The sequence below is a fragment of the Coturnix japonica genome, chromosome 2 (assembly GCF_001577835.2).
Source record: "Coturnix japonica isolate 7356 chromosome 2, Coturnix japonica 2.1, whole genome shotgun sequence".
Classification (NCBI taxonomy): Eukaryota; Metazoa; Chordata; class Aves; order Galliformes; family Phasianidae; genus Coturnix; species Coturnix japonica.
This window is the reverse complement of record NC_029517.1, coordinates 132,512,974-132,538,410: the sequence shown is the minus strand read 5'-3', so window position 1 is coordinate 132,538,410 and position 25,437 is coordinate 132,512,974. Positions and strand designations below refer to the sequence as shown.

Genomic DNA, 25,437 nt, shown 5'->3' with positions numbered 1-25,437 from the left:
ATCCATTTTCTGTTTAATAAATACATAAATAAACTAAAGGAAAGATACCGAAAAAAACCCACAGAACAAACCCAACCCAACCCTGAAAGCCTTCAGAGAGAGAGGTGAGAGTTCAGTGCACATGTCAGAGTGGGAATCAGACCAGAAACACACAGTATTAATAAACCACTTTGAGAGTCCAATAAATCTAAATGTGGCAGTGTGTGATTGTGCTGAGAAAGAGGGACCAATTCCTGACCATGAATGCTTGGAGAAGTCAGAAGGCACCCTATGAATGTGATGTGGGGTCTTTGAGTGTCAAAATATGTGAAGGGAGATTAATTTTGATTGTGTGCTGAGCTGAGGCTGGCTGACTGGTAGATGCTTGTAGAGGCTGCCCAAATGTAATGGGTCCTTCAGGTTCTCTTAAGCAGCTGAAGGTTTCGCCATTCAAAAAAGTTGTGGACAAGCTGATGAGGGTCCAAAGGAAAATCATGGAGATGATCAAAGGGCTGAAGAGCCTGCTTTATGATGAGGGATTGAAGGATTTATGTATTTTCACCCTGGAGAAGAGAAGGCTCATGTTGGACTTCATGACAGTGTTCAAGTACGCAATGGGTGGTTACAAAGAGGGCAGATGATCTCTCTTTACGAGGAGGCATATGAAGAAAAGGGGCAATGGGTGCAGGTTGCCCTGGCAGAGGTTTTTTCTTGATATGAGAAATAATTTCTTTATGATTTTAAGTGAGGACTATAAATCACTGGAATGAATTTCCCAGGGACGTGGCAGAATCTCCATCACTGCAAATTTTCAAGATGCAATCAAACAGGATGATATATAATCCCATTGAGACTCTCTTTTCCCACAAGAAGTTGGACCTTCTGTGATCTTCTGAGGTCCTTTACAGTGTGGGGCTGGTAATGGGGCTATGATCTCTGGTGTGTGAGACAGCAAGGAGGATGCATTCATCAATGTTCAGCAAGAGACAGGGCCTTGCCAACATCCTGGTGGAAAGCAGTGATAAGCCAGTGTGCCATGGGCAATGCATGTACTGAGTCTTATAGGACAAGGGTCTCTACAAGATATTTCATCTGATAAATGTCTGCTTTTGGTATCTATAACTATCCAGGCAACAGCAAACAAATGCAAATTCATTCATTTTGCTTAAGGAAAGTAAAGCTTTTTTTATGTTTTTATTCTTACTAGCCTCATCGTGTTGACATGTAAGGGAATGCTTGAGTTGCATTTCTTTGTTTGTATACCCCTACCAGTGCTGCTAGCAGGAGATGAGCAGTGGTTGATATGGACAGGATAGAGAGCTCAGTCCAGGGGCTGATGCCAAGTAGTTACCAGGCTGCAAGGCTGCCAGTGTTGTCACCAACCAAAAATCAAAGCAATAACTCAGTTTCCTCTCTCCTTTAGAAGTGTTATTTGTACTATGAAACTTTGCAGATGGAGGCCTGAGATAGATAAGCAAGTTGATATCACTTAGTATTAGATAGCTATATATCTATTTCATTACACTCTGTGACATATAATCTAGGGTATGATGGTATTCTCTGTGTTGGAAAATTATCCATTTTGCCAATCTGCCTTGAAGGGCCAAAAAAACCCCAAACAATTAGCTACATTGTTAACAGTAGCTTTTTAAAGGCATATTTAGCCCCAAAGTAACGCCTCCCCCTGGTCCCTGCAGTTCTCATCCCACACTGCTAGACCCAACCAGCTTTGCCAGTGCTTTGTTCTTTGAGCTAGTGGGAGTTGTGTGTTGTCTGGAATGAACCAAGAGCTCTTCTGTTCAACTCTAGACCCTTAGTCAACTCAAATGCAAACTAAAACAACTCCTGGGAAACTGATATGAATTCACAGTTGAATTTACACTCTTGATAAAGAAGAGATTAATCTAAATTCTTCAGAATTAAGCATTTCCTTCGGGGGCCATCAAAGGTGAGAACAAAGGCAGGACAGCTATTTGTCTTATCCTCTTAATAGCTCCTGATTTTGTAAGCCCAGGGCTGTGTGCCCTGTCAGTGTAGACATGCTTGGCAGATTCTAAGTGCAGACTTCAAGAGAGGGATTGGTTGTGGTTTGTTTTTACATGCAGCTGATAGATGGCACACTGTTGTTAGAATTCCCTGCCTGCAAATGCTATTGTTCTATGCTAAAGAGGTGAGATGTTCCCGTCTGATTACTATCTGATGCTATTTAATGACAGAAAATGTCTTCATTGCTATTGAAAAGTTGCTTAAAGCTTATTGAGTTTTGCCTTTTATTTTTGTGGACAGGGATGTTTAGCAGAGCAGAGATTTGCTGAATTTATCTTAACACAGAAGTGCTAGGGGAGAGGTGTGTGCTGTAATCAGTTTAGTGACTCCAGCTGATAGGAAGTCTGTGGCTGCTGTCTGAAATAGTGCATCTCTGACTGAGTTCCAGGGTTTGTATTGATTGCATTGAATATTAGACAGGCAGAGTTAAGAGGAACCTTTAAACATCATCAAATCCGTCTCTTAGCTCTAAGACAGGATCAACTACCCAAATCATTAACTTCTTGTATAAATGTCTTGTGTTGTAGTTTAAGCCCATGAAATTCTGTCCAATCCATGATGGATAAGAAAAACAGAATTCCGTGTTGTAGCAGTTTCACATGTTTGAGAAGCCTTATTGTTTTTGATACATGTACTTTAACCTTTTGTAGTCTATTGGGCTGTGTTTCTTACACATTTCACCACTCTCCCAAGGCTTTTTTATGAACTTCCTCCAGGAGGCCCACAGGTTGTGGCTTTGCTCTCAGAAGCCCTAAGGGCTTTTATTTTTGAGAACTTCTTCAAGGAAAAAAATAATCCTATTCTATTTGTCTTACTGTAGACCTTTGTATTGAACAGGCTGCCCAGGAAAGTGGTAGAGTCACCAACCGTAGAGGTTTTCAAGTTAAGTGTAAATGTGGCACTTAGGGACATGGGGATAGTGGGCATGGTAGGGATGGGTTGACAGTTGGACTAGATGCGATGATCTTAGAGATCTTTTCCAACCTTAATGATTGTATGATTCTGTGGTTCATTAGTTGTCTTTACCATTGTTTCTTATTGTGTTCCCCTAATTGAACAAGATGAGTTTGAATTCTAATCTTGTCTTCCGGCAAGCTTAAGTATATTTGAGCTTCACTGAATCTGTGTATTTAGTAACCCTCCTCTCTACTCCAAAATATTGCTGGATCCTAGACAAATCCATGAAAAACCCATATCAGTGCATCCTTCCAGTCTAGTACTGAAGTAAGGAGAATTACTTTTTAAAGCAATCTGCTAATTCTCATCTGTGTTTTGCACAACTGCAAATCATATATTTCACTACTTTTTACAGCAGTTGTACCATTGTCAGTACATGGTTGGCAGTAAGCTGACTAGCCTATAATTCCCATACATTGCTATTTTGTTTTGTTCAGACTGTATACTTTCCTTTCAAGTCTTATGGAAATTCACTTGATTCCCCTTGAATTATCAGAGTTAACAGCTCTAAGAATGCTTCGGCTATTTCTCTGAAATCTTCAGGTTAGCATTTATAAGCCCTAGACAACTGGGAAATAAACCTTAATCTGAACTCCTCAAGCCTAATGTTTAGCTCTCCATTGACACTAAGCAAAGCCCGAGAAAGTTTGCTGACCTGTAAACGTAGGTATAGCAGACATCAACATGTCATCCACCAACTGCTCTATAAATAGTTGCTCTGTCCTTTAGTGGTTTAAATGACCTAGACTACTTTCTAAGTAAGCCTCTCCCCCATCTGACAGTGGCACATAAGCAAAACTGACAAAGTAAAGTGAATGCTTAATTATTTGAATGAGAGCTACTTTGGTCAAAAGGAGAGCTGTTTGTTGTTCCTATCTGTCATTTCAGTTATTGACTACTAGTGTCATTCACAGTGCTGCTAAGAGATAGAAGATCTTAGAATGTCAGACACCTACTGATACAGCATGAGTGATCTGCATACATAGGAGCTATTAAATCTGTGTATCTTTCAGCTGTATGAATGTATCTGGCACTATCCTGTTTTCCTTTTTAGAAAGGTATGTGCATCTTTGGATGCAAAATATTGATGACCCAGTTGTTCTCCAGCCCCAGAATTTGGGGTCCTCCTCCAGAAAACTGCACTGTTCCCTATCTACCTGTTTGAAATACAGAGTGCTACTTAATAGTGACTTTTGAATTGTGCTCTAAAGGAAGCCAAACCTGGGCTCAGAATGATCATCTGTTAACCTTCCATCCATGTGAGTTGTCTTTTTGTCTTGCTTCTTCTCAGCTCCTACTGGGAAATGATTCTGAAGCCTTCAACTTACAGTGGTACTTATCTAAAGCAATAGGTAGTTCCATATGTCTTTGAATAGTAAAGACCAGATAAGATCTTCTGTCTGTCTAGCTAATGAATCATAGAATCACAGAATGGCTTCATTTGGAAGTGACCTCAGAAATCATCTAGTTCCAACCCCTGCTGTGGAAATTATGATAAAATTACATGTACTTTTTCCCTGTGAAAACAACCCTAGAGACCAGATTCTTCTGGTGTGTGGCAATAACAACAAAAAGCCAAAGGAGAAAAGGGTAAGGTGTGGAGAGAAGACACAGCAGGGATGAAGTAAAGCATTATAAGCAAGATGAAAGACATGGAAAAACAAACAAGGAAGGAGTGATGGAGTAAATAGCAACTGGACCAGTAGAAGTGAATGTCTAACATATCTAAAGCCAAAATGAAGAGGAACCGATGGGGAAAAGCTGTTCTGGACAGTGAAATCAATGTGGCTATGAAAGTAGAACTGAGGGATTCATAGCTTAAGTAAATAAAACCTGTTAAATCTCAGGCATTTCAGAATGAAAATAGAGAGAGAAAATAAAGAAAAACTGTGGACGGTGCTCCAGATGTGATCTTGACTCCAGACAGGGCAAGCTAAGAGTTAAACCAGGTACTAAACTAAGAGCATTTTCTGGATACATCTTGACCACCAATCAGCATGAACATAGATGAACATACAGATATGTTTTCTGCAGGGCTGGTGGACCAAATTGCATTTTTTGAACATGTTTCTCTCTGAGAACAATGACTCAGAGGATTCTTCCTCTTTGCAGTGCTACTTGCTATTTTGCAGACTCATCTCACTGGTTTAAATCTACAGTTTTCTATGGTGCCTGTCTCCCTCTTGTGCTTTCTGAGGAAGCCTAGGGAAACTTTTGTTCTGAGTGATTCTGGGATTGTAAGGATTTGCATCTTTCTAATTTCTTGATACTGACAAAAATGAAGGACTTGCCTTGAGGACCTCAGAGCATATTGCAAAAGTCAACAGAATAACTTTTCTAGACCATTCATACTTTGCAACTCACCTCTAAGATGTGGGCAAAACGCTGCTCATCAGCACAATGTGAATTTTGACCAAGACGCGGAAATTTCCATCTGGAAAATAAATACAGAAAGTTGAAAAGTAATGCAAATGGCCATACATTTTTCAGAATCTGCCTAAGGCGATGTTTATCTGATGGGAAGGTGTGTAAGAAATGAGAGAGCGCTGCTTGGACTAGTTCTTTCTATTAGAAATTTGGAGGCAATCCAAAGGGAAAGAGATGAGGAAGAAGTATTACATGTAATTTATGAAGAGAGATTACAGGAATTTACCAACTGCAGGCTCGGAAAGTGCAGCAGTGATTAGTTGAGCCATGATGACTGCATTGAGATACTCGATGTGTAATAGCATTGAAAAAAAGGATAGAATAATTTAAAACATTAAGCTTGAAAGTAGTAACAAATTACCAGAGAGTAACTAGAGACAGATAACTATGAATTAAACATTAAGAGTAATCGATGAACAATGAGATTAATCATTTTGCATATAATGGATACTTCTAAAAAGTATGTGCAGAATGGAACTGAAAGCCATATGAAGGTGCTCTGGAGAGTCAGCTCCATCAAGTCTGATTTTTACAGGATGTTTGAGCTGTCAAGCCTTCCTTTCCTAAGCCTCTAGCTGTGCTTTAATTAATTGTCCCTCTGGTGCCTTTGCTCAGCATTTATTCCTTTAAGGAAGCCTGCATTATTGGCTGAAAATACACACAATGAGTGTCAATGATATAGTCAGCAGTCCACAGAGCTGAAATTTCAAGTAGTCTGCAAAGAACATGCTGTTTGTTTTTGAAAATACGTAGGTCAAGTCATAGCAGATCCATTTTCTTTTCACTTCTTTAAGAGGTGGTGTTTTTGCTTTGCCCTGTTTATACCATTAAGGACAGTTTGAACTTTGGGTAGAATGAGGATATGTGATGATTGTCCTAGGGGCAGAGAAAAAACGCTTCCAACATCCAGTGACATCTTTAAGAGACAGTGTCCTCCCTGCATCAAAACCATAGACTCCACCTGAGCTGAAGATTGACTTCAGGTTCTATTTAGAGTACAGCTATTTTCAACCTTAGAACTGGCAATATAGAATCATTAAGGTTGGAAAGACCACTAAGATCATCTAGTCCAACCATTATCCCATCCCCATGATGTCTAATAAACCATGTCCCTCAGTGCCACATCTGTATGTTTCTTGAACACCTCCAGGGCCACTGACTCCATCGCCTCCCTGAGCAGCCTGTTGTAGTATCTCACCACTCTTACTGAAAAGAATTTTTTCTTAATATCCAGCCCAAACCTCCTTTGGCACAACTTAAAGCCATACAGCAGCAAATTGTGAAAAAACACTATGTATTGTCAGTGTTCTCCTCTCCATTGTCTCTTCATCCTTCCCTTTTCAGTTAAAATTAGATTTTTTCTTTTTCCTTTATTTTGCAAGAATAAATAGTGCACCTAAAAAAACGAGAGCTGCTGAATGCAGCAGTTCATATCTGCAGATCAGATTCTGCTATCAGGTTTTTACTCAAGGAAAATAATTGAGTGGCAATTGATAATACATGACAGTTTAAGATTGCACTAATTGCTTGATTTCCCAGAACACTCCTAAAAAGGAAACGTATTTCTTCATTGTATGTTTCTGGTTAAATGACCCTCATGGAAATAAATCCAGAGTGAAGAATTAATAGTGCTGCAAACAAAGTGTAGGAAAAGTTGAAGTTTTTGTCATAATCTTTGCACCGTTACCATTTCTGAAGATAACGTACTGCCTGCAATAAACTACCTTTCCTGGGGCTGGTATCAGGCAGTGAGATAGATTACAGCTACTTCCCACACTACTTGTATTAGTTTATATACTTCAGCCCAGGGCAGAAAGTAGGTGATGCTAAAGGAAAAGTCAGTGTGTAAGATACTGAGTTTGGAGTTTGGACACGAATTTCCATATCTTTGGTCACTTAGTTCTTGGCAGATCTTCTGAACAGCTGCAAAAATGCATAGCTATAAGTAGTAAAATAACTTACACATCCCCAAATAGCATTCCTATTGCAATAAATAAATAAACAAATAGATTAATTGAAAACAAATTAAAAAGTAGGTTACAGTATGAAGCCATGTATCTCCTTGCAGTTTGTCGCTGAAGAATCCCGTGGCTCATTGGAGCAGTTTGAAAGCTGATATAAAATAACGGTATAATGCAAACTAATAGTTCCTGGTGGACAGGTATCCACATCATGAACCAGTTCATGGCAATTGCATCTAATCAGTGGGTTTATTGCCCAACTCTTGCAAAAGACTGAGTTGTTGCTGAAAAAAGACTGTTCTCAGACAAGGCAGTGGATCATTATGGGTGGACAGCTCTTCTCCACTTGATGTGGCTGTTTTTATGTCTGCTTTGTATTTCATTTTTGCTCTCCTTTCGTCAGACCAGCAAATTTCACAACCCCTGAAGCTGTGACTTGTATTCTAGTTTCTAATGGTTATATAACTTCAGAACTTTTCTCCATCAATAGGCATTTCTGTTTCCAGAATATGAATGCCACAATATCAGCAATTCATTATCTCTGTTTGCATTTATTCTTTCTGTATGTTTTATTCATCTGTTGTGGCACCAGTCAGATTGCCCCATAAATGTAAATAAGCTTTGTTATGGAATGGACCCCTTGATGCACCTCACAGGAGGTTGGGACAGACGACTTACCCAAAAGTCATACAAGAATATCTATGGCATAGCAGAAATCAGAAGCAGTATTTCTATCCTGCTGGCCTTTTTCATATGCGGCTCAGTGCTTTGTTGGAAACACAAGAATATTGATCTTTCTTTGGTCACAAAGTAGCTAGAAGCTTGTTTGTGGGAAAGCTAAACTTTGCATTTGTCATTTGGATGCAAATAGTTGTTCTGTGTCATTGGCCAAATAAATTCATAAAGTAAGCAGCACGTAAACTACAAATGTTAGGTGTGACCAGTCTAATAGATTTTTAATTTTACTGCTTCCAATTGTGCATTATAATATCCCAGAGATTTGCACCAGCTGTGTTAATAAAATGCATTAAGAGCAGACGGTGAGGAAAGGGAAATAAGATAGTGGCATTACCCCTTCTGCAGAGGAGAGCTGATATTCTCCCCCATGAGTGCCCCAATGGAGGCATTCCAGGACAGGCTGGATGGAGCTTTGAACTACCCGTTCTAGCTGTAGATGTCCCTGTTCATTGCAGGGTAGTCAGACCAGCTGGCCTTTAAAAGACCCTTCCAACTCAAACAATTTTATGATTCTATAGTTGCGAAAGTGATGAAATCACTTCCCTTTCGATTTACATATGCTGTGAATCTCCCTACAGCTTTCACTGTGGGCAGTGAGCAGTTGGGGACTCTATGACTTTCCAGGAGAAGATGAGAGGGTTGGAAATGGAGGAATGGCTTTGCACAACAGAATGTATAAATGCACCTGATCTCATCCATCACAGATGAGTTTTGATACACTCATCTGTTTGCTCTGCACCTTGACTAATAATTCTTTTGCTCTCCATACAGATGTTATTTTTTGGTTTTCTGATAAGTTATTGCTTGATATTAAAGAATCATAGAACCATAGAATTGCAGAGTAATAGAATAGTTGATATTGAAGGGGACCTCTAAAGATCATCTATTCCAGCATTTTCCAGTAGATCATCCAACCTCGCCTGGACATCTCCAGAGATGGGGCATCCATAGCTTCTCTGAACAACCTGTCCAAATCACATTAAATATGAAACCATTCTACCATTAAGATAAAATAATATCAATACAGAAGCTGTTGTCAGAACTAAGCAAAGCAGACTAATATTTGTTTGTTAGCCTGTTATCAGAACATATCAGCATCCCTGCTTATCTTTCAACAAATGATTAGCTAGGAAAAACATGTGAGATTTAGGTTCTGTTTTGCTCTACTGTTGACTGAAATAGGCTATCTGCTAAGCCTTAAATGCAATCTGCTAAGCCTTAAATGCCCAATTAACACCTGGTGCATGTTGGGGGTAAGTAAGTGAGATCTTAAAAATATTAGTGTATCTTTATATATAGTTACTGTTTGTATGAGAGGATGTGTTTGTGGTTGGGTATACAAGAATAAATGTGTATATATGGCTGTACGAGTGCTCACATGTATGTACATATATACAAAGCCAAATACTTTTAACAGCTGCTGCCTTTAAGTATAATTTTGGATGTAGATTAATTAGAAGTTCAAAACCTGGTTAACCAGATTTTTTTTATATGATCTTTGCTAATTCCTGTATGCTTCAGATTCCTAAATATAAAATGAGGATACCTCTTTGAAATGAGATATATTAGTGAGGTTCTCCATTAACTCATCTCACATTTCCCCATCTAAATGGCTTTGAAAGGTCAAAGTTTCTATTCCTATCATTTGTAGTATCCCATTTCCCTGAGACGCCAGTTCAGTTCTGACCTTCAGCATGGACTTGGAACTGATTAAGTTCTCATGAAAGAAAATATCTGTCCTAAACAGTCTGTGATATATATGAAAGGATACTGAGAGACATAGAATATGTGGAGGGTAATGATAGCGGTGAATATTTGTAGGTGATGTGATTTAAATACACAATTGTGAAGCACTAGAGAAAGGTGACTAAAAGATGCTAGCAAAATATTCACAGTTACGTGCTATAGCACCTTCATGCACCTTATCACACCTTTTGGGTAGTATCACAAAAGATGAGACCTATTATTAACACAAGCTGTCAAGTCTAGTCTACAGACATGGTTAGATGGCTAAGGGGAGAGGAGCTTTCGAGGGGAACTGGCAGTTAAACAACTCCTTCTCAGATTGCTGCTGGTCAGAAGGTGTTCTGAGGGTGGTAGAGAAGGTGACTTGGGAGGTCTTATGCCCAATTCATTCAAGAACATCATTAAAATAAAGAGTAACTACAAGATATGTGAGATGTCCATTAGGGTGGACAAAGGGAAGTGAGCTGCTTTAAATATGTTGATACCTTTTCTGTTCTTACCAGTTCTGCAGCTGTTGTTCCTGCCTCTGCTTCAAAGATATTCTTTTGGATTTCCCAAGTTCCAGCCTTGCCCTCTTCAGTACATAGAAATTTGCTCAAACATTTGCCTTGAGGAGAGTATGGTAGGTTAAACTTATCCTTGGGTCAATGCTCAGGGCATAATGAATAATGTTCCCAGCTGGCTGTTTTGAGGAGCTCTTTTCATCCCTGTTGCGATCCTCTCTACTAAAGCCTCGCCTCTGCCTTATGAGATCAAGGCATGTCGTAGAATCAAAGCATGTCTTGGTATGGAAGGAACAGACAAAGGTCATGGAGCCAAATCCTGGCTTCACACCTGAAGTCCAAATCCTGAGTCTGAGAGCTCTTGACAGCTTTGGCTGTGCCCACTGCCCTTTGGTGCAGCATCTTTTCCTGACACCCACCTTATCCTTTCCAGATGCAACTCCATGCCATTCCCTCTGGCCCTGGACCTGACACTAAAGAGCAGAACTCAGTGTTGCCCCTCAGCTCCCTTCGCGGGGCTGTAGGCTGCCATGAGGCCTCCCCTCACCTCCCTTTTCACACCATCACTGTTTGGATTTTGCTGTTCAGGAAGAATGTTTATGCCACATTTCTTGATTCCACTGCCCCCAGGAAGATGTGGGATTAACATGCTGCATCTACACACAACTGTTTTTATTATGCAATGCAGTGCTACACCTCCCAAGATGACAGCACCAACAAAACAGAAAGAAAGCACACATAAGTGAGCAAGAGGAAGAGAGTAACTCCCCACACTGGCTCTTGTGCTGTCCCAAAGGAGGTCTAATTCAGTCTGTAAATGCTGTTCTATATAGCTTCTGCCCTCAAAACAATTTTCTGCTGGTATGCTGCTGCTTAGGTCGAATCAGTTTGATTTATAGAATACCATTTTTTTTCTTCCCAGCCACAGTCAAAGAGAAAAATATTTGTTGAAAGACTGTTACAGCAAGATTTAGCTTATGCACATCTAGCATCGGAGAAGTTTGCTGACTTTTTATATGAGGTTTTTCCTATCCCTTCTTTTCTCTGATTTTAAGAAGAGAAAGGGGATAGATAGACACCATGCATGGATTAGTTCCTCTCTGTACTTTGTATATATTATTTGTATGTACCGGACTAAAGAATAAGAAATGCCCCATTGGTATTGCAGATATGATAGCATATGTATAACATCTCAGCATCTTTTTGGTGGAACATACTTGACACTACAAAGTGTTTGGGTGTTGTGGAGTTATTTTCTTCCTTGTTTTCCCCCTCAAGAATCATAGAATCATTCAAGTTGGAAAAGACCACTAGGAACAATTAATCTAACCATCAGCCCATCCCCACCATGCCCACTAACCATGTCCCACTGTGCCACCTCTATGCTATTCTTGAAAACCTCCAAGGATGGTGACTATACCACCTCCTTAGGCAGCCTTTTCCAATACCTCAGGGTAAGTAGTAGGGTTTGTTTGTTTGTTTCATTTTGAGAGTGTGCACACCTGGATATTACACATTTCATAATTTCCTTTGGGTTTACTTTATAGCTTTTTTCCAAGGTGGTGGGGCAGAATGGCACCTCAGTTGTAGATTTCAGCATCACCTGAACGTTTAGCCAGTAAATAGCATAGTTGTTAATTGGTAGTCCTGTACAGTGTGAATGGATAGCTTGCAAGTACACATATATACCAGCATGTTAAATAGAATAGACCAGTGATATTTCTGATCCCAAATTTTACACAAACTTAATCAAAGATCCTTAGAAGCATGTGTGAGTTATCCTTTGGGCTAACACTGATAAAGGATTCTGGAATTCTGCTAAGTAGGATGAAGAAAATATTGATAGTATGTGATTTTATTTTCATTTTATTTTTTTGCATCCTTTTCCAGAGAGCATGTTTCCCCTTTCTGGTTTATTTAGTGTTGTTTTTGTGGTTGGAATACAGAAGTGTCCTTAGAATGTGAGTAATGTCAGGGCTATGTTCTAAGTTTTCAGTATCAATAAATCTTCACCTCATTAGTCATGAAAGTGGAAGTGAGGGGAGGTTTACTTATTTGCTGTCTTGGTGACTATCTCAGTAATGTTCATTCTGCGGGGAAATAGGCTGCTGGGATTTATGATAAGGTTGTTCCCATCTTGGGAACAATGTCTGAGTTTTACGACTCAACTTGTCCCCAGATTCATTTTTAAAATGTTGAGATTGTGGTCTTGCTGAAGTGAAAAATGGGAAATGTAAAGTTTCAGTTTATCTGCAAACTCGTATTTCCAAAAGTTACTGTGTGCAAAGGGTTGGAATTTAAGAAATTTTCCAAATTCTGAGTACTTCACAGTGACATTATTCACATACCAAGTCAGGTGAAATTACTCTTCTAGTTCTTCCATTTTTGCTTAGTGTTAGTAAACACATTTTGGTCTGTCCTGAGTAAATGCTTCAGTTCTTTAGCTTTCCAGACTCTCATGTTTCTCTGGTTTTCTCATTCACATTACTTGTTAATTGGCAGTTCTCTGTTTCCTTTGGTTATCTTTATCGTGTGACATTTATTTTCACTATATTCTGACTGTATGAATGACTCGTCTTACATAAACTTCTCCTTTGGGAAAAAAAAAAATATCTAAAAATAGATGAATGATTTAAATCTCCCTCTTGCTGCTGAATGTAAGGTCTGAATTGTTGACGAGTTGAGGCTGACGATTAAAAAACAAGGAACTCCAATCCAGGTAGCTGGCAGGAAGAATCCATTTTTAAAACGGGGGCTGCTGTTGTACTCCCAGTTTTGGTGGAGTCAGAAAGATTTATGAGGAGCTTTATTTCACTCCGAGTTCTGCATACTGTGTGCTAAATTGGGGAAAACAGTGCAATTTGATTTTGTTAACAAACTCTGGTGCTTGGCAAGTTCAGAGGTACTTCATGATAGAGATAACCTGGCAAGGAGAAGCAGAAACATAGCTGCTGGGTATATGCCATTATAGATGGTCTTTATTTCTAGCTATTTTTCTTTCTTTCTTTTTTTTCTTTTCTTTTTTTCTTTTTCTTTTTTTCTTTTTGTTTTGCTTACATATATCAGGTACTTGGAAACTTCACATGGCCAGGTTTAATTATTCAACATATTCCTTCCTTCAGGTCAGATTGCTTTGTACTCTGTGCCTTACAACTGCCTCTGCTGTTTTTACTTACACTGAGTAGCCACGTTTTTTTTTTCTTCCTTCCACCTCAGAATCTGCTTTTAAAGAACCCGTATTTTCTGAACAATAATTTTAAGCATTGATACAATGATTAGAAAGAGATCCATACATTACAGCCACAAAGTTATTCACAACTAATTGAATAAAAATGACAAATCTGAGACATGATAGTTCATATACTGTGTGATTTTCCTTTCTCATTCCCTCCCTTCTCCTTCCTCCCTTTCTCATCATAATATCCTGGAATCATCAAGCAGGCAGCCCAATTCCTTGCAGTTAAAGTAGCTGAGGAGGACCCTGTGTGGACCCATCTGATCCTTGTAGGACCAGACTGCCTACATAGTTTATTCCAATGCAAAAACTGAGTGGAGGTGTAATTAGATATATTAAAATAGCCTCCATCTAACCTAATGTTAGATGGAAATGAAAGGACAAATTTTAGCCTGTGCTCACTTGAAGTGCTTTAAAAGAAGTGGAGCAAAACAAAATGGACTGATTGAAGTGTAGAAATAATTGTGTTTATGTTGTTTGTAGCAGAAACCGAGGACTGATGTTAATGGCAGTTTAACCAAGAGCGACAAAGGAGCATCATGGCCTTTTTTCAGTGTTTTGTTTGTTTATATGTTTGTTTAATATTTCCTTAATCATTTTTACTAAGCAGTTAAACGAGAGCAGAGCGACACATTCAAGTTAATTCTCATTTCTTCATACTATACCAAACCTTCTTCTCATAAAAGGTTTTACCAAAAAACCCCACAACTCCCCTTCAAAAAAATCACAACAAATATCTCCTCATTCCTTGTGAGTGATTTATGACTACAGTGTGGTGTGGTGTAATCAGCTTAAATGTTACTTAAACATTATTGCTTTTAAAAAACATTCTATGTAATTTACAAGTTATGAATAATACCATACATGATTAAAGCTTCATTTAGGCTGACAAGTGAATCAGTGAAGTGCATTTTGTGATGCATTAACCCAATCTTTGTTTTTTGTCATTTTGTTTTCTTATGATTCCTCACATATGTATATATATATATATTAAGTCTTTTGTTTCTCCTACTTCCTCAGTTATTCAACATTTTTAACATATTCACAAATTCACAATGGTACTCTCAGGCTTTATTGCCAATGAGTTTGATTCTATTGCATTTTATGATTAAATGTTATGCCGCTTAGATTCTTATAACGAACTTCAGAAGGATGTGTATTCATTTTGTTCTTTGTTTCCTAGATTGATCCGTAACAAATTCTGAATTCTTTAGAAGCGAGATGGAAACAAGCTGACTTTTTAGCATGATGGTAGAGCTGCAACAGGATCCAAACAGACAAATTAATTACTGTGCAATTAGCTCTGGGAGAAGCAGGTTCTTCAGAAACACTTTCAGTGTTAAAGAAAACATCTTGATCTTAGATGTCATGTTAGGCATATGTTGCTGCTCCTCTGTTGTGCAGATCTAATGATGCTTTTTTTGTAGTGCTGCTTGTGTTTGATTTTGATTTTATGATTTATGTGTTATCCAGACAATTGATTCTGTGAGTGAACTAAAGAAGTCAGGTTTGTTGTGCCTTTTTATGTGTTGTTTGGATTTTTTGGTATCTATCTACCAGTGAAATATTTATAGAATCAATGCACTCGCATTTCTCTGTGTTGGATTCTCTGTTGTCTGGTTGCCAGGTTTTCCTTAAACCCTTTTATCTTCTCCTTCCATGAAATTCTTAGAAACTTAATATCTTTGTGCCACTCTGTCAGACATGATTGCAATCTGCCAACAAAATGTTTGGGAGTCAGGAGTTGGGGATGTGTGTGAGAAAGAGTGGAAGGAAAAGCTGAAAAGACATGTCAGCAGGGCATGAGAACTAAAGACAAAGGACACAGAAAAGTATGGATTAATGCCTTCTGGTAAGACTGTTCCTCAGGAATCTCTGGGTTCTGGGACAAGAGGGAAGGTCTGTAGCAAGGATGATAGAGTATCAGGCCAAGGGGCATTTATACCAAGTCAACGTACCTTCATCCTTCATCCAAGCCGAAGGAGGCTCTGATCAACCAGACTGAGCTGTAGATGTCCCTGTTCACTGCAGGGGAGTTGGACTAGAAGGTCTTTAAGGGTCCATTCCAACTCAAACAATTACATGATTCCTTGATAACGTCTATGAGACCTGATGGGATGAACCAAAAGCACTGGAAGTTTTCCAGTGTCATTGAGAGGCCTCTCTTGATTATCTTTGAAGAACAGCAATCAGAGATGTACCCAGAGACTAGAAGAAAGTAAATGTAGCTGTGATTCTTTAAGTTGTGCAGCTAAACTAAATGCATCCTGCTTGAGTGTCTTATTTTTTCTGCTCTGCTAATGTTGCCTTACTGGTAGTGCATTATTTTGTCTGCTATTGCTAAGCTAATTGTTTTTATAAAAGGCAGCTGAATAAAAGGTCCAAATATGCTCTCATTTGCTCTTGTATATGTTAACTGTACAGATAGCAGGGAAACAAAGTCACTGTAGATTGCCATCTTAATTCTGCATTTAATCTATTAATTTTACTTTTGTTATATTTAGAAAGGTATAAATGAATGCATTGATCGAACAAGGGCTGATTGATGGGTTGATTTGTTGATAGTCTACCAGTAAGGAGATTCAAATTCAGTGATTTTTTTATTGGATCACCACCAATTTACAAATTATTTTTTTACCAGATGGATGCCATTCTAAAAGTGGGCTTCTCCTATTTAAGAATCTACACTTTAGGATGAATGGCTTGCTTAGATCCAATACACCATGGCATTGTTCAAAGGGATTTTTGATTTACCATTGGTGTGTGGAGCACTGGGTCTTTTTCTTTTAATTCTACATATACTTCTTTTTTTCTTATTCTTTCTCTTCATTATTTTTTTCTCTTTCTTTTTTTTTTTTTCCCCTCTTTTTTATTTTTATTTTATTTATTAATTTATTTATTTTTTCCTTTCTGTTTTTTTCCTCTTGTTACAAAGCTTGGTTACAAAAAATGTCTTTTATGTTTTCTGTCTTTTCAGAGTGACATGCTGGATGTGAACCAGATCATTAAAGACCTGGCCTCCATGGTCCATGAGCAAGGAGACACAATAGGTAGGTATCACTGTTGAAGTATGAGTTTTGTTGAGCTCCTACTCCATTCTAGTGTGTTGTTGTGTGTTCATAGAATCATAGAATGGCCTGGTTTGAAAAAGACCACAATGATCATCTATTTTCAAACCCCCTGCTATGTTCAAGGCTGCCAACCACCAGACCAGGCTGCTCAGAGCCACATCCAGGATGGCCTTGAATGCCTCCAGGGATGGGGCATCCACAACCTTCTGATCCCCAGAAGAAACTGTGATGCTGCAATTAATTTTCCTGTGTTTTGTGCATGTTGGATACTAAGGATACTTAGTGATGTTTTGATCTGACAAACTGCTCTGTGCAACAGCGTTCTCACATTTGGAGTAGTTGGACGTATTTAGCATAAAAAAAGATTTTGAGGTGAGATAAATTTGTTCAATTTTGACTGCAGCAAAGAAGGTGAAGAATATGTAGTATTAACTAGAAGGAGATACTGGAGTTGTAATTAAAAAATGACAATAGCAGTAGTAGTTATTGTTATTACTGTAAAGTGGCAAAAAAATAAAATTAAGTTAAATTAAATGTCCTGTTTCTCCTAAATAGAAATTTGTCTCCACATTACAGACAGTTCCTGACTAAATGTACATTATGCAACCATTATGACACTACTCACCCATATAGTCTGAAACTTCTGCCTACTAGTTATTTCTTTTTGTTTGATAGCAGCCAGTGGCTAAGAACATTGTGAAGGACTCTTGGGAATGGAGATGAGAGAAGTTGCTAGACATGTCAGAGGTTACCCAGAGTGGTGGTAGATGGTCCATCCTTGGAGACCTTCAAGGTCAGGCTGGACAGGGCTCTGAGCACCCTGATCTAGCTGTATATGTTCGTGTTCATTGCAGGGTGGTTGGATAATGACTTTTTAAAGGGTCCTTCCTACTCAAATAATTCTATTATTATCTTCAACAGCAACAACGTGATTCTCAATCTTTTTTTTTCTTTTGTCTTCAGTTTTTCTTTTTCTTTTTCTTTTTCTTATTTCTTTTTTTCTTTCTCTTTTTCTTTTTCCTTTTCCTTTTTCTTTGTTCTTTTCTTTTTCTTTTTCTTTTTCTTTTTCTTTTTTTTTCTCCCCCCCTCCCTTTTCTTTTCTTTTTCTTTTTCTTTTCCTTTTCTTTTCTTCTTCTTTTCTTTTTCTTTTTCTTTTCTTTTTTCCTTTTTCTTTTTCCTTTTTTCTTTTTCTTTCTTTTTTTACTTTTTTCGTTTTCTATTCTTTTTTCTTTTTCTTTTCTTTTCTCTTTCTTTTTCTTTTTCTTTTTCTTTTTCTTTCTTTCTTTTTTTCCTTTTTCTTCCTTTTTCTTTTTCTTTTTCTTTTCTTTCTTCTTTTATAGTCTTTTTCTTTCTTTCTTTTTTTTTTTTTTTCTTTCTCTTCTCTTTTTTTCTCTTCTTTTTTTTCTTTTTCTTTTTTTTTTTTACTTTTTCTTTGTTCTTTTTTTTCTTTGTTATTGTTTGTTTGTTTGTTTTTGTTTTTTGGTGTGTGTGTGTGTGTGTATGATAATACTGTGAAGTGCTTCCGAAGCAATTTCCCACGTTTAAGGGAAAAAGGTTGGAGAGCTAACAGTCCTGAAGCCATGATGAGGGACTTAAACATCAGAGAAGTGAAGTTTAGGAAGATATTACTTACCTGCAGTGCTCACTTCAAGTACTTACCAGTGCTCTTGGGAGGTGGATCAAGTCCTAAGGTAGTTATATGTAAATCATAAAAGAAGAAAATCTTCTCTGTTGTTTATTAAGCACTCTGCATTGTTTTGCCAAGCTGAAACCTATGCAAGTTTCTATTAGCATCTGATATCTCCTTTCACACTGAAATGAGCTTGTTGCATCCCACTGAGAAACACTACTCAGGTTTACAGGTGCTGAACAAAATTAAGATAATATCTACCAATTCTTTCTTGTTTTGATTTTATTTTTTTTCCCTTCCTTTTTTTCATTTTCTTTTTTGAGCAGCTTATTTTTTAAACATCTACAACTTCAGTGCCTAATTCATCTCCAGAATGTACATCAGATGTTAATGCCTTGAGGGACATGAGAGCATACATCAGTTAGCTTCAAGATCCTTGTAACCAATTTTCTTAAGGCAACATTTATTATTTTTGGGATGTTGTTCATGCATAGAAGTGGCCTAGTATTAAGTAGCCTGTGAGGAAGTTGTATAAAATGTTGTGTTTTGGTTTTACACCATCAGAAGTGTTGTTCCTTCTTCCCATTTCTCTGCAGCAGATTTTTTTTTGTAGCTTCCTCGGAAGCATCTTTTCACTGTGGCTGCTATTCAAGGTATCTTCCCAACCAATTGCTGAAATATCCCATTGTATATCCTTTGACATTCATATTACATAGACATAAGTGAGATTAAGAGTCAGTTGCTGAAGAGAAAACTCCCACAGTGAAAATACAGCATCAGTGACGATAAGGGACAGTTCTCTTGACCCTTGTTTGACTTTTTTATTGCATTCCTCTTACATGCATGAAATGAAATCTGTGTGTGCGTTAATGTAGAAGACACAAGAAAACTATATATCCAGGGAATATGAGGTGCGTCACTCAGCAAAAAAATATATATATATATATCCAACCAGGACTGTAGTGTGAACCACTTTTGTTCATTCTGAGCTGGGGAGAATTAATGGAAAGAACTTGTCTGAGATATGCATAGCACAGGAAGGGTAACCCATATTTCTTTGAAAAACCTTAAAGGAAGTTTTGCTGCTCTGTGGGCTGTTTCCTTAATGAGAAAATCCATAACACTCCGTAGAATAGAGAACAATTTTTGTCAGGCAGGGAGGAAATAAAGGGGAAATGCAGAGTTGGTGCCGTGCATCTCTGTTATTTTTTGTCATCTGCAAAAGTGTACATTCCAAGTCATGGCATCCCTTTGATAGGGATATTTAACTGAGCACTGTAGTATAAGCGAGTCCAAACCTCAAAGCCAAAACAAGCTGGTAATGTTGCTAGCCTTTGAATTAGCAGAGTATTTTCAAAACAGATTTACAGGAGCTCTTGGCAAAAGCATCTCTGTGAAACCTCACTGCAAATACAGGAAAAGGGATTTCTCCTTCCATAAACAAATCCCATCTCATGCACTTTCTATCCCAGTCTTGATCCAGCTCTCTTCCTGAAGCTCCTTTCTGTCCCTGTCAAGGTTTTCCATTGCATAACTGACCACAAGTCTCTACAGCAATTTCCATTGAAATAATCAAGCTGAATGAAGTTTGTGTACCAAGTCCTCCCATAAAATGGGCATATTATCTTATTAATTAACATACAGAGAAGCTGGCTTCTTTTGCTTTCAGCCCTTCTGCTCAAGGAACAGTTCTGTATTAGTGACCTCTGCATCCAGGGCAATATGCCTGAACTAAGATGAGTGAGCCTGGCAGAGCTTACATGGGACTGATGAGCTCATGCAATAGGCCACCAAAACTCATCCACTGCTTTAGAAGTCTCTAACAATGAATCTATGAAGAGAGAACACAAAACAGACAATTTCTTATGACACTGTTGGAGAAACTTAGGGGATCTGAAGCACAAATGGTAAGATCTTCAGAGGATAGTGAGTAAAATACATGAAGAGCATCAAAAAGCTTTAGATGGACGGGGGCTGTCTCCTCTGCTATACTTAACTCTCATTGTAACAGGTTGTTCATGAAAAGCATCCAAGGTAAGAATTACAGAATCACAGAATTGTAGGGGTTGGAAGGGACCTCTAGAGATCATCAAGTCCAACTCCCCTGCCAAAGCAGGTTCCCTACACCACGTCGCACAGCTCGGCGTCCAGTCAGGTCTTGAATATCTCCAGAGAAGGAGACTCCACCACCTCCCTGGGCAGCCTGTTCCAGTGCTCCGTCACCCTCACCGTAAAGAGGTTCTTATGCACATTTGTGCGGAACTTCCTATGCTGAAGTTACGCACGTGGCACCCAGAGAAGTAAATTACATTGGGGATGATTGCTGTTGCTAGGAGTCACTCCCTTCCATGCTCACAACTCAACTGAACGAAGTACAAGTCTTCAACAGCTGGAAGATTCCCAGTGTTTCATACTGAAAATTATTATTTTACAAGTGCAGACTTGTCTTTCCATTGGCCATACATGGATAAGTAGGCATAGTTTCATGAAGTCAACTTTAGTATTGGTATTAGGGAAAAGAAAATTCTAAAATCCCCATGTCGTCTGAAGAATGTGTTGATAACACAGTTATCAATATTTGTATTGCTACTGATGAAGACAGGTGTGTACTTATCCAACTCTGTAGGCTTCTGTTTGCATTGTAACAGAAAATAGGGATGACCTGAATAATAGTCATTGCATTCTATTTGCCAGCAGCAAAAGAAAATGCTTTTCTTTTTTTCACCTAGGAGAGCCTTTTTTTCTCTCCTACCTGTATGTGTAGTCTCACTATTTATGGCAGAATAAGGAGCAAAATCTACATCTGTCATCTAAATTGTCTCAATTCAGCATTCACTGTTCGCATCTTCATCACTTTCCACAAAGCCAAAAAGAAAGACCTGTGTTGTTCTCAAAATGTTGTACATTTAGAATATTTGATACTTCTAGAAATGACGTATTTCTTCGGGTGTTTCTAAACTTTGGAACCAACCTAACACCAGCTTATCTGTAACCTCCCCACACCAATAACATGGCAGGAGTCTGGCCACAGATTACAGCAGCAGGACATGGGAATTAGTCTCTAATTCTTTGTTCATACATACAATAAGTGTGGAATCAGAATGGCTTCGATTGGAAGGAATCTCAAAGATCCAAAAGTTCCAAGTCTCTGTCATGGTCAGGGCTGCCTACCACTAAATAAGACAAGATGGGTACAAATTAATATTTGCAAAGGAAGTCTCATTGGCTGGAAGAAGATCCTACTGCATCAAGGAAAATACTTTCTCTGTCTTTCTTATCTTTCATTATTTATTTAGGCTGAAATCTTCATGCAGCTGAGGTTTCATATCACTCTTGAAATCTGTGCAGTACATATTTGAAAATAATAAGGTTAAGAAGCTTTGTAACGCTAATTAAAGTGAATTCTCCCTCACTTTGCAGACATCGTTACTTGGTGTCTTCCAGGCTAGAACCCACAGACCTGCCAAGATAAATATAAACATGGCAGCTGGTGCTTCCCTTCAGTCTAGGAAGAAATTTATGATGGGGTCAATATATTCAGTCCTTGAGTAATGCTGGTGTTTGCTGACATAACACATTGTCACTTATTTCCTGATGATAATGAACCTCCTTCAAAGAAAGAGTATTTGCATGAGTGCAAACATGTTACTTATTTTGGAAGCTTTTGAATGGTGGTGGTGTTTTTTTTTCCCCCTTTCTTTCTGTGAAGTCAGCTCATTTCTGTTGCCTGCTTTATCGTTATTGCTTTTCTGACCTGAAGGCTAGTTTAACGTGTAGACACTGTCAGGAGTCAGGAAGGCACCTTTGCGCACACGTTCTCCAATCTGACTGCCTGAACAGCAAGACAAAGAGTTCATTGTTATATGCATTAGTGCAAGCCAAGTAGGGAAATCATCCAACTGGATCCTTAACTAAACTCTCTGGAGTTACATGTCTCTGCTGGGACTTCTGCAGAAAATGAACACATCTTGAGAGTGATCCCTGAATACCTGAATTTAACAGCTCCAATATCTACATTTAGTTGAATGTGATCTATGAAGTCTCTCATTTGGTTAAGTTAGCTAAGTGGTCTTCAAGGAGACTATTATGTCTCCTGATGTTCTTATTGGCTCCTGATGAATTGGGAAATCTCCCATCCATCTTGCTTTTAGCCATTTGTGGCAACATGAAATTACACAGCAATGCAGAACACAGCACGTGCAGGGATTATATACAGGAAGGTGTTTTGGAATCAATGATTTTTCATGTACTAAACACTTCCCATTTCTTCAGAGAAACTCTATTTTCCCTATACAGCCTATGTGTATATTTTGTTCTGTTATCAGTTTAATGAAGATTTCTTGTAAACTATCCCCACTGCACTACTATTCTTAATTGCATTGTGGGCAAGTGTGTAGTGGTTTGAATACCACCGTTCTCACTTTCCACAAGTTCCTGAATCTGGACATCACTGAAAAGCCTATAAATGTATAGAATCATAAAGGTTAGAAATGACCTCTAAGATTATCTAGTCCAACCATCAAACCTTCACTGCCCTGCCCACTAAACTCTGTCCCTTGGTGCCTTATCTCTGTGTTTCTTGAACACCACCAGGGATGGCGATTAAGTCAGCTCCCTGAGCAGCCTGTTCCAACACCTTGCCACATTATCTAATATCTCTAATATCAGATCTTAGATGTTTTGTTTTGCATGGACTTTTGCATTTACTTTAATTGCTGGCTACTGGTAGGACAGTACTTGCTGGCTCGTAAGGAAAAGAATAATTTGCAACTGTAGGTTTCTAAATTTACTAACGCCTAAAGATTTGTCTGCTGCTCTGTGTTTGACCTTCATAATGAGATTGGGCTGGTGTACTTGTAGTTAATGAGCCAGCTAATTTTGTAAAAGAATCAAGGCTCTTCCTTTTATGAGGTTTATTGCCACCGGTAGGATTCTTCTCACACCAATTTACTGAGTCATACTGGGGCTGCTGGAACTGCTGTGCTCTCAGTTTCTTGAAATGTTTTGATTGAGCAATAAATGTCCTACAGCTAGAAGCTGCCCAGGTGGTTGGTTTCTTTCTGCTGGGAGCTGTCATACTCTGCCACAAACACACTGCTTGGGAGGCCATTGCTTGAGCAGGTTAAATAAACAAAACAAGCCACATAACACGAAAGTTGCAAAACAAACAAACTTGTAAATAACAGCGACTTTACTTTCTAAGTAAAATATATGGTCTTTTCAACACAGCAAGCAGAAATAAAGTGTATTTCTTTCTCTGAATCAACACCCTGACATCCTCATTTATTCCTGTGATACAGGCAGACATTTCATAGAGTCATAGAATCGTAGAATGGCTTCGGTTGAAAAAGACCACAATTACCATCCAGTTTCAACCCCCCTGCTATGTGCAAGGTCACCAACCACCAGACCAGTCTGCCCAGAGCCACATCCAGCCTGGCCTTGAATACCTCAAGGGATGGGGCTTTTCCTCAGTGAACTGACTGACCTGAAAGACTTGATCACTTATGCACCCAGCTGTGTGATAGGAGTGTTGTGTTAACTGTAGACAAAAATGGACTTTTGAATAATGCTAATGCGCAAGTGAAATTAAGGTATTTGTCCATTTATCTCATTATTCATGAGCTGAATTTGGAAAAGCAAGCATAAATGGATCATAGAGCCATTTAAGTAGGAAGGGACCCTTGAAGTTGTCTTGTGCATCCTTTGATCCTCAGGATCCTTTCCAACCCCTACAATTCTGTGATTCTGCGATCTTTATTTTAGTTTGTTTTTGTAATAATAGAAGTGAATGTATTTTATGTCAGTTTAAAATAATTTTCCTTTAGTTTGAATATTTTAAATAACTAAAAAAAAATGTTTTGAAGTTACAGCACCTTAAAATAGTGTGTACTACAGAAGACTATCTGCTGTTTCTCAGAGCAATTAGGTGTTGCTTTTTAAACTACTTCCAGAGATTATTGGGAAGAAAAAGAGAAGATGAAATATCCAAAAATTTTCTTACAAAAAAATGTTGTGTTTGTTGAAATGCCTTTTTTTCATCAGAAGAAAAGAAGAAAATCATAAGGAAGGTGAATTGATTCTTTTTCCATGATGTCATATCCCTCCATGTTCAAATCTGGGACTACTAAAAGTAGAGCCTGAGAACACCCAAAGCCAGATGAGAGGATTATATGGGAACAGTGGATACCTCAGATTGCTGAGCAGTAGGAAGACAAGCCATACCATGCATGTACATGAGCTGACTTCTGGTAAAATACCAGTTATTTGAGACCACTTGTTTCTCTGTACGGAAGAAAAGTGAATTCCTTTCCATCCACTAAAGTAGTAATAATTTCTGCACTCTGCCCTTTAGCACTGAACTTAGTGATATGAGGCACCTTATTCTCGGATAGCACGTGCTGTTTAATGCAATATGGTGTTTGAATTTTAAATCCCTGGAAGATACATCCTGGCAGGCATGGTGAACCGCTGGCATGGTGATACCATTTTTTTCAGTGCATGCATATTTAGCAGATACTTGACATTTCAAGATGCATTTCAAGGACGGTATAAATCACTCAGGAGCTGAAGTGCTATAAATTTATGCTAGTGTTCGGCCATTGTCTTATAGCCGTTTATATTCATTCAGACTAGGGCTTTGGTCTTTTGACTGAGGGAAATCAGCAGGAAGAGCTGGTTGTGACATTTTAGGACAGTTACAATAGTTTTTTTTTTCAGATCTGCTTGGAAAATTATCTTAAGCAGTTGTTGCCCTCCCTCCAGGGGTTGTGGCGTGTTACTGCATGGGAGAATTAGAGACCTGAAGTCAAATAGAAAGCAGGATACTATCTGCTTTCATTGGAATCACAGCTCTTGCTGCTGCAAATTGTGTTTCTTAGAATCATTCAGGCTGCAGAAGACCACTGAGGTCATCTAGTCCAACCATCAGCCCATCCCTACCATGCCTACTAAACCATGTGCCACATCATCTACCCTTTTCTTGAACACCTCCAGGATCAGTGATTCCACCACCTCCCTGGGAAGCCTGTTCCAATACCTCACCAAAACTTCCCTATAACACTCTATACCAATGTGACCCATTTAGTGCTAGTTCAGCAGACAGAAGAGATTTATTTTACAAATCCTGTGCCGAATTTATAAC

At 38.6% G+C, this 25,437-nt stretch overlaps 1 protein-coding gene across 5 annotated transcripts in view; it reads left to right on the top strand.

The window, feature by feature from the left end:
- The window catches only part of TSNARE1 (t-SNARE domain containing 1), a 408,620-nt gene that overhangs the window by 223,301 nt on the left and 159,882 nt on the right, over positions 1–25,437 (top strand). For all 5 annotated transcript variants that reach the window (XM_015856414.2, XM_032442928.1, XM_032442929.1 and 2 more), the window contains one exon: positions 16,570–16,642. In XM_015856414.2, the coding sequence (XP_015711900.2) occupies positions 16,570–16,642 (73 nt within the window). The remainder of the gene's footprint in view (positions 1–16,569; positions 16,643–25,437) is intronic.